Source organism: Syzygium oleosum, unplaced genomic scaffold (genome assembly GCF_021117445.2).
Source record: "Syzygium oleosum isolate NSW1041296 unplaced genomic scaffold, Sole_v2.1 Sole_v2.38, whole genome shotgun sequence".
Lineage (NCBI taxonomy): Eukaryota > Viridiplantae > Streptophyta > Magnoliopsida > Myrtales > Myrtaceae > Syzygium > Syzygium oleosum.
The window spans coordinates 2,728,847-2,742,291 of NW_026607522.1; the positions used below are offsets into that span (position 1 = coordinate 2,728,847).

A 13,445-nucleotide genomic window follows, 5' to 3' on the forward strand; every position below is an offset into this window, starting at 1 on the left:
GGAGGCATAGAAAGAAGAGAATGGCTAACAAGAGAGAACAAAGAGATGAGTGGGAGGCATGGAAAGAAAGAAGAACAAGGAAAGTGGGACCATAAGGAATAAAAAGAGTTCATTAAAAAATAAAAAAATGACCACATAAAATTGTACAAGAAGTGGTGGGCCCCACAAGGGTTAGCATGGTCAAAATAACAAAAAAAAAAGTGAGTGTCTAAGTTGTATGAGGAGTGAAAAAAGCGCAATCCTTTTCCAAATAGTATAACATGTAATATGTAATGCTTCACTCCAAAAAACTAGTGGCCATTTAACACTGAGTAACATAGCATGTATCATTTCCATTAGAGTTCTAATCCTTTTTTCGGCTACTCCGTTTTGATTTGGGTGATAAGGCACGGTTCTTTCATGAATAATACCATGACTTTCACAAAATGATTTAAATTCATGTGAAAAATATTGTCCACTTCTAGCACTTCTAATTCTTTTAATTCGTTGTCCTAATTGATTTACAACTTGTGCTTTAAAATCTTAAATTTACCAAATTTCTCATCTTTATTGTTATATAAATAAACACATGTGTATTTAGAAAAATTATCCGTAAAAGTTATAAAGTATCTTTTTTCTCCTCTAGTTAAGTCGTCATTATTATTACATATATCCGTATGTAATAATCCTAAAATACCAGTAGATCTACTAACGGATTCAGTCGATTTTCTATTAATTTTAGTTTGAACGCAGCATTCCCATTTTTCATCAAGAATATTTTTATTCACAATATACACTAAATCACATTGTATCATTCTATCCATGGTTCTCTTGCCAATATGACCTAGCTCATAATGCAAAACAATATGCGTATTAATATGATAAATAAATTCAACACCACAAGCATAATCAAAAGACATAGTACTATCATGATGCATCAAAATGAGCTAGTACATCTTGTCGTTGGCATAGCCCTTTCCAATAAAGGATCCCTCTCTAGTGAGAATCACTTTATTGGACGCAAACATTACAAGAAATACATGAAGACCAACCATGTAAACTGAAATAAGACTCTTGTTCAACTTGCGGACATGACGAACATTTTTAAGAGTAAGTGTTCTGTCCGAAGACGACACAAGATATTCCGACCGATCACACTCGTATCTGAGTTCCCTTGTAAACATGCACTTGGTCGTTCATCTCCTTATACGAAGTAAAAGCACTCTTGTGAGAACTCACATGACAAGGGGCAACTGGAGTCAAGTCACCACCCATAGCCTACCTCCACCATACAAGTCAAGAGAACGGCAACACTCTCTTGCGCTGTGTCCGAGCTTTCCGCACACATAGCAAGACCCTCTCCTCTTCATTTCATACTTCATTTTGAATTGATTCCCCGACTTGTTTGGATTTCTCCACGATTCTTTGCTCTTTGGCTTATCATCATTAAGTTGCTTGACATCTGGGTTATACGTGAAAATCGATAGATCTATTTTTGATGGATTCTGAAATGGATTAAGCGTAGGAACGATTTTGACCGTTGGTCAATTGAGAACTTGAAATAAGAACTTATTCGACATCACTATACATGTCCAAACCAAGTTGCCACTAGCAATTCTAGTAAGGAAGAAGATGAATCTGGCTAATCATGTTAGAAACCAACTTTTTTTATTTTTGTTTATTTGTTGTTGGCAGATGAAGAACAAAAAAGAAAAGTCCTGCGTAAGAGTTGAACTGCATTAAATTCTCCACGAGTTCGTGCAGTGTATTCTAACCGGGTCCCTTTTCAAGCAAGGAAGAAGATGTGAGTACTTGATTGGATTAGAAACCCTCGTTTAGCTTAATTGAATATTGTCAAATGAAAAGAACTATGTTACATCAGAGTTGGCTGCATTCAATTCTTGCAATAGATATCTATGGAGCAAAACGGGGCTCAATGATATATGTGCACGGTCCACCACCGGCTAGCTCCTACATCACGAGGATTGCCAACTCTTTTAGACCCCATAACGAGCTAGAACCAAATGAGATTGTTGTGCTTTCACGCCACTTGTAAGGGTGTTTACTTAGTTAACGCTTCTGAAAAATAATCACGGATTGCTGGCACAATTTCTTGAATTAGCTGAGAGTACCTGAAGAATTGCAACAACCATATCAGCAGACAATTCAACTGAAAACAAAATATTAAAACGTGGTTATATTTCCAAATTGTACACATAACTGATTTCGATGAAGTTAGGAGGGTGGCATAAGACAAGTAATATATGTCGCTTCTCAGTACAAAACGGCAAAGCCATGCACAATTGGCAAGAGTCGAGCGTTTACGGCAGAGTCATCAATACGTACACGAAGACGGACATACACAAAGATTCATTTGAACTACCAGAACGGTGCCATCCTTTCTCACTCAACCAAACTGCGGAAGATGGATCACACTGCTAAATCAGCTACCTCTAGCATTACGCTTTGAACATAATAAAGGCTGAACCTCACAATAGTCACAAGTTAGAAGATCATGTAGCCAGGAGCAGTGCGACAATTCCTTTTCTCATATTAATTGGCCAAAGCTGGAAAGAACCAACCCAATTGAAAAATTCTCACTAGCAAAGCCTCTGTGATATTACAAAAGCAGCAAGCACACCAATTGGGAGACAAAGGCAAATGCATGTACTTGAATGCAAACACAGGCAAAAACTAGACACCTCATGCAGAAACTCAAGTTAATACTGTCAAATCTCAACCTGGATGAATTTATTTGAGGATAACAATAAGCATAGCTCGAAAAATCTAGATTTAAAACCCTAAGCAATTTCCTGCGGCTCATTACCGAGTAATATAGGTTGGATTGCGGCCACTTGCAATGAGCAATCCCTTGCAATGGTAGCCAGGGTGACACTAGCCTGCTCAGCCAAACTTTGTGGCCTTAATGTTCCAGCCTTTGGCTTTAGAGTGATAGAGGCACAAAGGGATTGACTACTAGTGATATGAGTTTTGGCTCTTAATAACCAATGGTAGATTTTCAACCGCCCAACTGTTAGTGATGTGAAAGCCAAGTGACGTGATCTTGAGTTTGTGAGCCAATAGATTTCGCATGTAAATATGACCCAAATGTAACAACCCTGTGCTTTAGAATTCTATCCCGATATAATGTTGACGAGTGCTGATCAGACATGAAACTGGATTTATTTGTGAAATGTAGCGTCCAGAATGTGCATAATCTGCGGCATCTCTGGATGTTTGACAAGAACACGATTAAAAAGAGCATTGCATGTGTGGATAGTGCCATTAGCCAAGCATTACTGGAAAATGGTATAAATATCAAGCCAATAATCTTTCTTCCGGTATGCAAAGAGCCTAGCCCTGATTGAGATACCAAGGTTGCTAGTTGCTAAATGGCCACGTCATTTTCAAATAACAGAGACCTTTATAATTCTTCCAATGCACCAACTTCAAAAGATTTAACATTCTTAGTTATCTCGTCAGCAGAATAAACTATATAATTTTTGGAAGTTAAAAAATTGTTGAGATTGCATACCGACGCCTGAATTCATCAAAATGCTCCAAGATAAACAAGATGCACGAATGCTTCAATGATGTCGCATGGAAATCATTGGAGAGTTCGTATATAGTTGAAATAGTTTCCATAGATAGTTCCTGCAATATAAACTCTCAATTATCTCGGGGATCACAAAGAAATAGACAAACACTACAAGTGCTATAACTTTCCTACAGCACTCACTTGACTGCCATAATAACTTTTTCGATCACTTAAATGTCATAATTTATGTACGGCGCTTACTTGAGTGTCGTATAACTTTTCAATCGATCACTTGAGTTCCATAATTTTTTAAAATGTTTACCACTAGTGTTATGCCACATCGAATTTTGGTACTTAAGTGAACTTTTAAAAAAGTTATGGCACTCAAGTAAATATTTTTTAAAAGTTATGGCATTTAAGTGGTCGAAAAAAAAGTTATGGCACTTAAGTGAGTGCCGTACGAAAGTTATGCCAGCTAGTGTCCTTTTCCGAAATAGACAGATGAACTCTTTGGCTAACCTGCCCAATGGCACGCTCACAAAGTCGCTTAAGCCCTTCAACGAGATACTGATCAGCTGCTTTAAGAAGCTCTTGTGCATTATCTGGCGTAACTTCAACTGACTCGGAGTACATGAACCTGTACCGGTAAAAGGATCAAGTGAATTAGAGCATAAAGCAAAGAGGTCCTTTGCCATGTTAAGCTAAAATTGCATTGACCTCATCATCAACTCAAAGATCTCCCATCTTATGTTTGGAATCTCTATGCTAGTGGCATCCTTTTCCTGCAAGCAAACATAAAGTGAAATAAGCAAAATGCATCATGTACCCTAATATACCAATTCTACAGAATAGCTTACAAAGCTTCAAGATGAGAATAAGTGGGTTAGTGAGGCATGTTTCCTCAAGAATAAGTGCCAGACTGCCACAAATGATGATTATATACCAACTTAAAAAGAATAAATAAACTTGCCTGATAACCGCCGTCAAGCATTGCACGGAATGTATCTGAAGATGCTGACAAGCAACTTCTGTGTGCATAGAATTGTCTAGCTGCAATAAGCAAGTCAATACCATTGAGACGGCCCAATATCAAAATGAATAGGAGAGTCAGAGTAATTAGGTTGAATTAACAAGAGCATGCAAACTTGGACAGACAACCCGAACTCACATTCAACCAAAAAGGTTACATCAGATTGCATAGCATTGTTCACATATTGCTTGCTTAGATAGACCTGCAATAAGAGTCCTTTCATCAGCGTATTGAACATATGGTCAAATAGAGAAGCATCACTAAAGCATTAAAAGAAAGCAAACAAAAATTGGACATAAATGTCAAAGGTGAAATACTAATAAATTTGTTAAACTTAACCTTCGTGAAAATGGTTTGGAAGAACAAGGCACTCAATTCCAGAAGGCATTAATGACCCGTGATCAAAAGGTCCACAGTATTATTGTCTTTATGCACTTCTGAGACCTCACATCTTACTGTATTAAGTGGTCGGTGCATAATAAGAGAATCTCTACTTACTCTATTCTCTGCTCTTTAGATGGCATTAGTGCCCGCATAAAGAGAAAAATATCAAGTTACAAACTTAGATTTCTTGTTTGTAGCATCCTTAAATTGTACATGTGCCCTGGATATCTATAAGGCCCCCTATTGACGCGGACCATGCCTAAGTGACACAGACATCAACTTGCGATCATGCCAATGTCAGCATTCTGCTGCAAAAAGCACATCCCCAAACTTGTCCTTTGCTGTTTGAGAATTCAGCCTCTATCACTTTCCATTTTCTTGTGCTCCAATCTTTCCATTCTGGGGTGTTTACAAGTTTTAAGGCATTGCATGTTCACCACGATGGCAACTACATAATGGATGATAATAAAAGCTTAACTGCAGGAATAGTATCAACAATCAAAGTAATGCATTGTGCTTAAACATTGTGTAGGAATAAGATGAAAGTGTAACAATGGATGGTTTCGTATTTAAGGCCTTAAGATGAAATATCAATTTCGTAATTACTTCATACATTATGATGTTTGTACTCCTCTTAGATTAGATGAAGCAGAGATGAAGAATGACTAGTAAAATAGTAGTACTAAGACCGTCGGTAGGACTTACGACAAATATCAGCGAGGTCAGGTTTCATTATGAATACCACTAAAGAAGTCGCAGCTGACTGTTAAGCAAATATTCACTTATTGTTAGAATCCTCCACTATCCTCAACTTCATCATTTATCACAAAATTTCCTAGTTAGGAGGTTCATGAGAGCATATGCGTATTTATCTTTTCAACAGGAGAAAATCAATCTTATAAACTCATATGCAATATCCTTTACAGCCCATATTTTGATCACAAGTAAAATATATTTGATAAACTAAATGCTCCAGTCAGAAGGACAACAAGAATAGGGTGAGAGAAATCCTACTACCATTTCTCGACCCAAATCAATTCCGTGTTCAAACCAGATTCATCTTTCACCATGACCACAAAGAAAGTGCAAGTATTTTTGGAGCTATGATTTGGCATCATTTTCGTATTTCCACATCGTCTGGAAAAACAAGTTTGTTTCCAAACCTAATTAAACCAATCCTAAGTGCACCACCTTATGATAAATCTAAACCAACGAAGGATCTTAGGAATCCCCAATCTAAAGTTAGTACTATCAAAAGTAATTGCGAAAGTAAAGGAACGAGGTTGACATTTTTTGATATTGCTTTTGCAAATAGACGTTTCTAGACTATTGATAGGTATGCAACATATATAGCTGCAGGTATGTCTAAAAAAAATAGAATAATTCTTTCATTTCCTTCAAGTTCGAGCATATATTTCGTAGTATAAGTTAATTGTTACAGATGTAATTCAAACAAGGACCACCAAGAGACTAAGTAAATGAGTAGGCAAGTTGATCATTTGAATCCACGTAAGGCTATTTGATATCACCACAAACTGAGTTCCTCCAGATTTCTGATCAGAAAATGTACAGTATAGCCTGAACATCACAAACTAGATCCGCAGGCTTTCCTTGTCTGAATCCCAACAACTCAACTAAGTATTTTAACCGCACTAGGGTAACATGTAGCAAAAGTCATGGCTCGAAACCATGTGAAAGTAAAAGAACAAGAAAATGATTATAAGATTAAATGGTTGGGGATGACTATGCACCCCTGCTATTTATGATTGTGTGACTTTATACAAATCAATCTCTATCAATATGATTATTCGTTAACGATGTTTAAATGCACCTACTGCCCTACATATGACATACCAAACTGCGTGGTGTTTCCCATACAATGTTGTTTCTCCCATAACAGAACATTAAAAGCAAATGAACTTTTTGAGTCCCTCAATGGTTAAGATCGCCATCGCCATCACCATCAGATGGCATCATCGATCAATTAGAAATTCACCACTGTGTAGCCAACGGAAGAAGTTGCTTCAAAAGCCCTATATTACAAGCTTCTCTACAGTACCAAAATCTGCCTCCAACAAGGAGTGTCAGGAAACACGAGTGAAACTAGGAACTCAATATAGGTATTCAAATTGAAGACCAAGTTTCTTATAAAGTAGAGTTATGATGGGCTAGAGTAAATAACATAAAAAGCATACTTGCGGTTTTGAAATGGTTGAATCTCCATCTAAAGGTGGAACTATCATTGCTTTCTTAGCCACCTTGAACAAGGCTAGCGCACCATCAAGTTGTTCCTTGGGACATGAAGAAATAAGCAACCGAAGCAGCAATTCCAATCCTTCATTAAAAAATAGCTTGCTTAGTCACTAAAAGGGTTTTCTAACATGGTAGTTGATGGGTCTTGAGCATGAAAAGTTGGGCATAGAAAAGCTAAAAAAAATCCAAAGTATAACATGCCATTATTATTGATAAGAATCATTGGTTGATCTGTTGGGTCAGAAAGATGTGCAAGAGCTATAGCTACTCTTCCTTGGATGGCATTCTCTGATACACGCATTAAAAGCAATAAGTGTTTGAAGACCTACATGGATGAAAACCGAAAATTATTTAACTAATGTTAAGTATGAAAAGCACGCTGCACAACCTGCCTATGGCATGTAAACATCCCATCAGAAAAAATTGCAAAATAAGCATCACTATCATGAAGAATGTCTTTACAGAGATAAATACTCACTCGGCCTCGAATCTTCTGCTCTAATCTCTTCACTGTTCTATTAACGCACTGTTTTGTGGCCTACAAAACAACATGGTGAACAAACTCGTAGCAATCGTAACACAAAGGCATAGAAATGCTTCATATAGGAAGTATCTCACATATTTCATAATGGTTTGAAGTGTGCCTTAAAACATCAATGAGCCACGAGTGCAAGTAAGCTTCCTAGTTTGACCACTTCAGATTTCCATTCAAATTGAGATGCATTATCGAATATGGCACTTATATTGTCATGGTAACACTATAAATTGTTAAAGAAGAAAGAATTACCTAGTTAGTTTCTTATTCCATTGCTAGATACCTAAATTCAAAATAAAATATTGTTATTATTATCTAGACACTACGGTTTGGGAAATTTGGTAAGTGACTCCCTGAACTTTAATGTTCTTCATAATGTGAAAACAGTCCTTCAGTCCTATTCCGGTTAGGGTTTTCAAAAGATTAATCCTACGTGGCCGTGTCTGCCTCAGTGACACAACATCATCTAACTCAAAAAGAAACTAAGAGAAGTTGGATGGAACTTCGCCAACATACAAAGTAGATGGACTGAAATCATGAAATCAGAGTTACTGAAACTTTCACAATATAGGGAATGAATGGTCAAGTTTTCCCTATTTGTTACTACCTTTTTATAGTAATATGGAAAAACATCGCAATGTTAAGCTTCAAACTAAATATCCTCTAAACTTAGAACACAAGAGCAACATGCCCCTCAATTTACAACCCGGTCCAGAGCATCCCTATACTAGAACTTCTGATCTTAGGAAAAGGTTCATCAATCATGCACACGGGAAGTGGCTTTTTATGTCAAGTTTCAAGACACAACCTTGTGAAATGGGCTCCTCCAGCTCAATTTTTCGAAAGTTGTGTAGAGCCTGCTGCAGAACAATTTTGAGTCTAGGAAAACATTGTAGATGAACCCAAGTGGAGAAGGATTTTTCTCATTGGTTGATGTTGTTTGGTGATACCAAAACAATCTCAGCACAAATTGTACAAATCCTAGCAGTAGCAGGACAACTATTTTTTTGTCTACTTGGATAATTAATGTTGAGTATGATATGAAAGTCGCCAACTAGGAGAATGACTCAGACTTACTTGGCCAGTGAATTCTCCCCTCTGTAGCTTCTGAAATCCACCAATAGTGATAAATTCTGACACGTTCTCCTGTGACAAGTGAAGAAAATCCATTAGATGATGCAAATATGTTGTTGAAAACCAATTCACTTGAAGAATAGGATTTGGGTCTTGATCCAAAGAAGTTTCAAACCATTCGATACCTCATTATTCAATAGAGTATGAAGAGCACATGCAGCAACATCCTGCAATGATTCACTTTCTGAATCTAGAAGTTCCAGTAATGCCAGTAAGCCGCCCTCGTGAGCAATACCAACCTGGGTGTCTGAGTTCTGAAATTGAGAATGCGTTTCCTATAGTAAGTACAGTGAATCTGACAACTAGCCCAACCAAAGAGCCTCTCTTCTCCAAACTAATATATCGGTCATTTTCATGCAGTCAGAAAGCAGATAATGAAGTTCAGAGGGAGATTAAATTTTACAACAGATTTATCAGAAAGTTATGGCGAAGTATTCTATGAATCTCCACAAGTTGACAATGAGTTCACGTCCAAAAGTCGAAAAGGTTGATTGAATTAACAGTAATTAAGCATGCGAACCATAATGACATCTACTATGTATTAACCCTACAATAGGATTAACTAGTCATAGTAAAGAGGGAACTACAGGTGCAAACTCCCCATTTTCTGAACTCAAGAAGATTATTAAAATCTATGATCACTTCTGAATTTTCAAACGCAGGGGAAAGTGAAATCATGGAAGCTATAAGGGAAAAATAAAACATCCGTATGAATTAATGAGCAGTGCTGCAGTAGAGTAATGACCCGAGCAAATCTCCACAGTGCAGAAGCCGACAATTCCCTCGCTTCAAGACTAGAAGATCGAAGCATCTCAATAAGAGGACGAACTGCACCCCTTTGAACAATTGCCTGTTTAAAGCTTTTCATTAAAATGGGCAAGAAGTATAACATTGTTGTAGAGTCTGAGCAAATGAGCTTCTACTCACCAAATGCATACAAAAAAAAAACCATTCAGCTTCTTGAATATTTCCTCCAGAGAGAGAGAGAGAGAGAGAGAGAGCAGTAAAAATGATCCCTTAAGACATTTTTTCCCAAAATATCTTTTCAGACTGTTACGCCAGGGCACCAAAGTATGGAATTCAATTACAAGCAACTTTAGCTCAGAGAGGCTTCATATAACTTGACCAGAGACCCTTCCGGATTAAAAGCCAGATATGCATTAACAAAACCTCTGTCATATTTATTGTACTTAAACACATTGTATGATTAGTACATCAGGTTTTCTAGACTAATGCATCCACATTAATAGATGCTATCTAAAGTTAGCAGACCAAATAATGCATGTGGTTAGAGAAAGCTTGCCCATGTGTATGATGAAGGAATGTTGGCATTATCATTTATCAAATTAGATACTCGTCTTGTCATTAATGCTGTTTAAAATACAGCAAAATGTTCAGCACACTTAAGCAGCAGACACAATTTGAAATTTGGAAAGAAAAAGAAAATGAGAATCATTTGTAGGGGCTTCTTCATAGGACAAATATTAGGACCTCAAGAAATGCTTATATGATCTCTGAGGCCCTGGCAGAGGGCTCTCGGGGATGCACAGAGAGAAGTGATCATCGTTTTCACTATAGAGAGTAATATAAATGATATTTCTTTAGAGAAATATATAGAAGACAAAAAACTACAGAGCAAAGGATACAAGGGGATCACAAGAAAAACAGCATCACTCATGAGTCACCTTACGAATTGAATTGGCTGCAGCAAATAGTCCAACTAAGCGAGCTGCCTCCATCTGGCTCCAAACACAGCTGGAACTGCATTGCAATAGATGAACTTCGAATTTCACAGAGAGAGACAGTAGTTCCCAACATGAAGCAGCTGCAATATACAGGTGCTTTGCCAACCAAGCAAAATACATTGCGACCTATGTATAAAGCCAAGATTTGGTCATACCTGAGCAATCTAATAATAGGTTGCAAAGCTCCAGCAGCCAGCACATCTTTCTTTATTTTTCGAGATGAGCGCACCAGAACACTAATCAATGCAACCTGCAAAACCAGTGATCACTGCAAATTGTGAGTTTTAGTGGTGCAATTAACGAGTTAAGAATCCATAATACCCACATAAATAGATCAATGAAGCACAATGGTTGTCTAGAAATTTTACCGCCTTAATGTGTATGTCAGCATTCTCAGATTTGAGTATCAACACGATGCTTGGAAGAGCACCACAATCCACGATCTGAAATGACAAGTTATTCTCCATTTGTTTCGGCAAATGAACAATAAAACGCTGCTTTTTTCTTTCCCACTGAAATCTAGATTATTATTTTAACAAAAATTTTTTATCTAAATTAACATGTCAATTATGTATCTTATGAAAGTTTAGCCTGATAAAATTTTAAAAGAAAAAAACAGGATGCTTGTGCTGCAAGATTTAAAAACGCAAAAGGTAAAACAGAAAAGCCACTCCATACACACTAGATTTTTCTGCAAATATTGCTGCAGGAGAAAATGGAAGTTTTAACTTCCTAAAATGTGACCACCTGATTCCTGTTCTCTTTACTTTCCAAAGCCAGCATGCACAACGCTGCGGCGGCTGCTCCTTGCAAATGTATTTCATAGGCATCCAGCAACTCAACCAGCAGTGGAATACCACCTTCCAACCTACAAATCCACCGTATAATCAAGGAAAGATGTGGTATTAGAAAATGACAATTGATCATAAATTTTTTTTTTTGAAATTAATCATACAAGTATGAAAGCCAAAAAACCTGACAAGGATGGCGGCGCTACTATTATGTTGAGCAAGCTTTGAGATAGCCTCAACGGCTCTTAGAATGAGATCATTCACGGACTGTGAACTGGACCCTGCTTCGTACCTCTTCAACAGATTGAGTAGATGGTTTAAGGCACCACTCTTAATTATGAGTTCTCGATGCTCTGGCTGTCGAAACCAAGAGACAGAAAAGAAGATTTGAGCAGAATAAAAAGCCGCTGACCACAATCTAGTGCTTCAAACTTAATCCCAAAGTAGGAGATAAAAGTTCCAACATTCCAATTGAAACAAGACACAAACATCTATATGGGTACCCTTGATTGCATCTAACGTCACGAAAAACTTCGAATAAGGGTCAGCAATAACACATACTTTTGCAGCAAGCCATCTAAGAGCGTATGCACTCGTCGTCTCGACTTTGTGCTGGAAGAACTTCGCACACTTGTCGCCTTTTCCCAAAGGAGGCGCTTGCAAATGCTTCACCAAAGCAGGAATGGCTCCATTCTGAACCATCTCATCCACACATTTCCCTACAAACGAAAAAATAAATAAATAAAACAACAGAACGCCACACGGCTTATGCCAAACACCACGCGGACTCCACAGTCTACACTAATCGCGCATGATGAGATTCCTAAATCAACCCTCTAATGTCCAAGCAATCAATCATCCTCTACACCGAAAACAGACGGGTTACCCTTCTCGGCGAGTGCTGTGAGGATGAGAATAGCGTTCTGGGCGGCGATGCGATCGTCCTCTCGGCAGGAGAAGGTGCGGTCCAGGACGCCGACCATCTTGATCACGAAGCGCACCAGTTTCGCGTGGTCGGCTTCTGTGACCACAGGCTCAAGCAGCGCTTCCCACTTGGCCGGAAAGCGGAGCGACGTGCAGGGACCGACGGGCCCCGGCTCCGCCTCCGCCTCCGCCTTCCGCTTCTGGCCTCTCAACTCCGGCTGGTGGTGGCCGGAGTGGTCGCGGTCGCCCGTGGACGCCATCGGCAACGACGAAGGAAATGGAGGGAGAGAAAGAGAGAGAGAGACGTTGGTTTTCAGCTTTTGTGTCTCGCTTTGCCCGTTCGCCTTCGTTCTTTCCCCGCTTCTTGTATTATTCCTCCGACAATGCCACGTGTATTGCAGATCTTACTGCCACGTGTCTTGAACGGCAAGCTCAACGCGAGGCCCATATAATTTAACGGTCGAGATCAATCGGCCTCATCTGCACCCGAAGCGCGCAATCCATTTCCCTGCCTATTCAAGCTTCATTACCATCTATTGCTTTTGCATAGATAAAAAAATTTACATTCTACGTAAGAAACAGGAAATACGTACATAATGAGTACTATACATAGTGGAAATTACGCTTGATAGTAACTATTCGACTCTCGGAATTGGCATAGTTAGTTAGGACGGTCAAAGGCCCGGTAAGACTCTGGAGATTGTTTTACCTTTGCGAACTAGGAAGTTGGGCCGAGGATTTTATTACACTAGATTGAGTTTACGTATTTGGATTGATTCATTTTTCTCTTTATAGGAAAACTTTTCATACATGATTTTTGTTTCCTAACATACTACTACTTGCCTATGTATTCATTGTAATAATCCAAACATTCAATAGGATACTAAATGCAGAAAACGTTTGGAAAGCAATGAATAAATCAAATAGTAGAAAAGAAAAGATAATAACACGAGTCGTCTCGGGCACCAATCAAACACGGCCTTGTTACAACAGGACTCCGTTAGTTAGCGGTAAATGGAAAGTCTATCCTCTTTTTCTAAACTAGACTAATGCATAACAGAAAGGGCAGTGGTATTTCTACTTCCAGTATGACTGAATCCATTCCATTTACATTAAGGGAAAGAAACCCTCC

At 38.4% G+C, this 13,445-nt stretch overlaps 1 protein-coding gene across 1 annotated transcript; it reads right to left on the minus strand.

Moving 5' to 3' along the window:
• Positions 1-1,705: 1,705 nt before the first annotated feature.
• LOC115688735 (ARM REPEAT PROTEIN INTERACTING WITH ABF2-like) lies at positions 1,706-12,573 on the minus strand. Its single transcript, XM_056305648.1, has 19 exons — positions 12,276-12,573; positions 11,951-12,108; positions 11,574-11,746; positions 11,346-11,466; positions 10,967-11,041; positions 10,754-10,848; positions 10,539-10,614; positions 9,599-9,703; positions 8,979-9,107; positions 8,797-8,865; positions 7,663-7,722; positions 7,386-7,509; positions 7,127-7,266; positions 4,686-4,749; positions 4,488-4,567; positions 4,235-4,299; positions 4,037-4,154; positions 3,515-3,633; positions 1,706-2,111 (listed from the first exon to the last, which is right to left on the minus strand). Exons 1-19 carry the CDS (start codon positions 12,571-12,573, stop codon positions 2,042-2,044), a joined length of 2,139 nt encoding a protein of 712 aa, XP_056161623.1. The 3' UTR covers positions 1,706-2,041.
• Between the last annotated feature and the right edge of the window lie 872 nt (positions 12,574-13,445).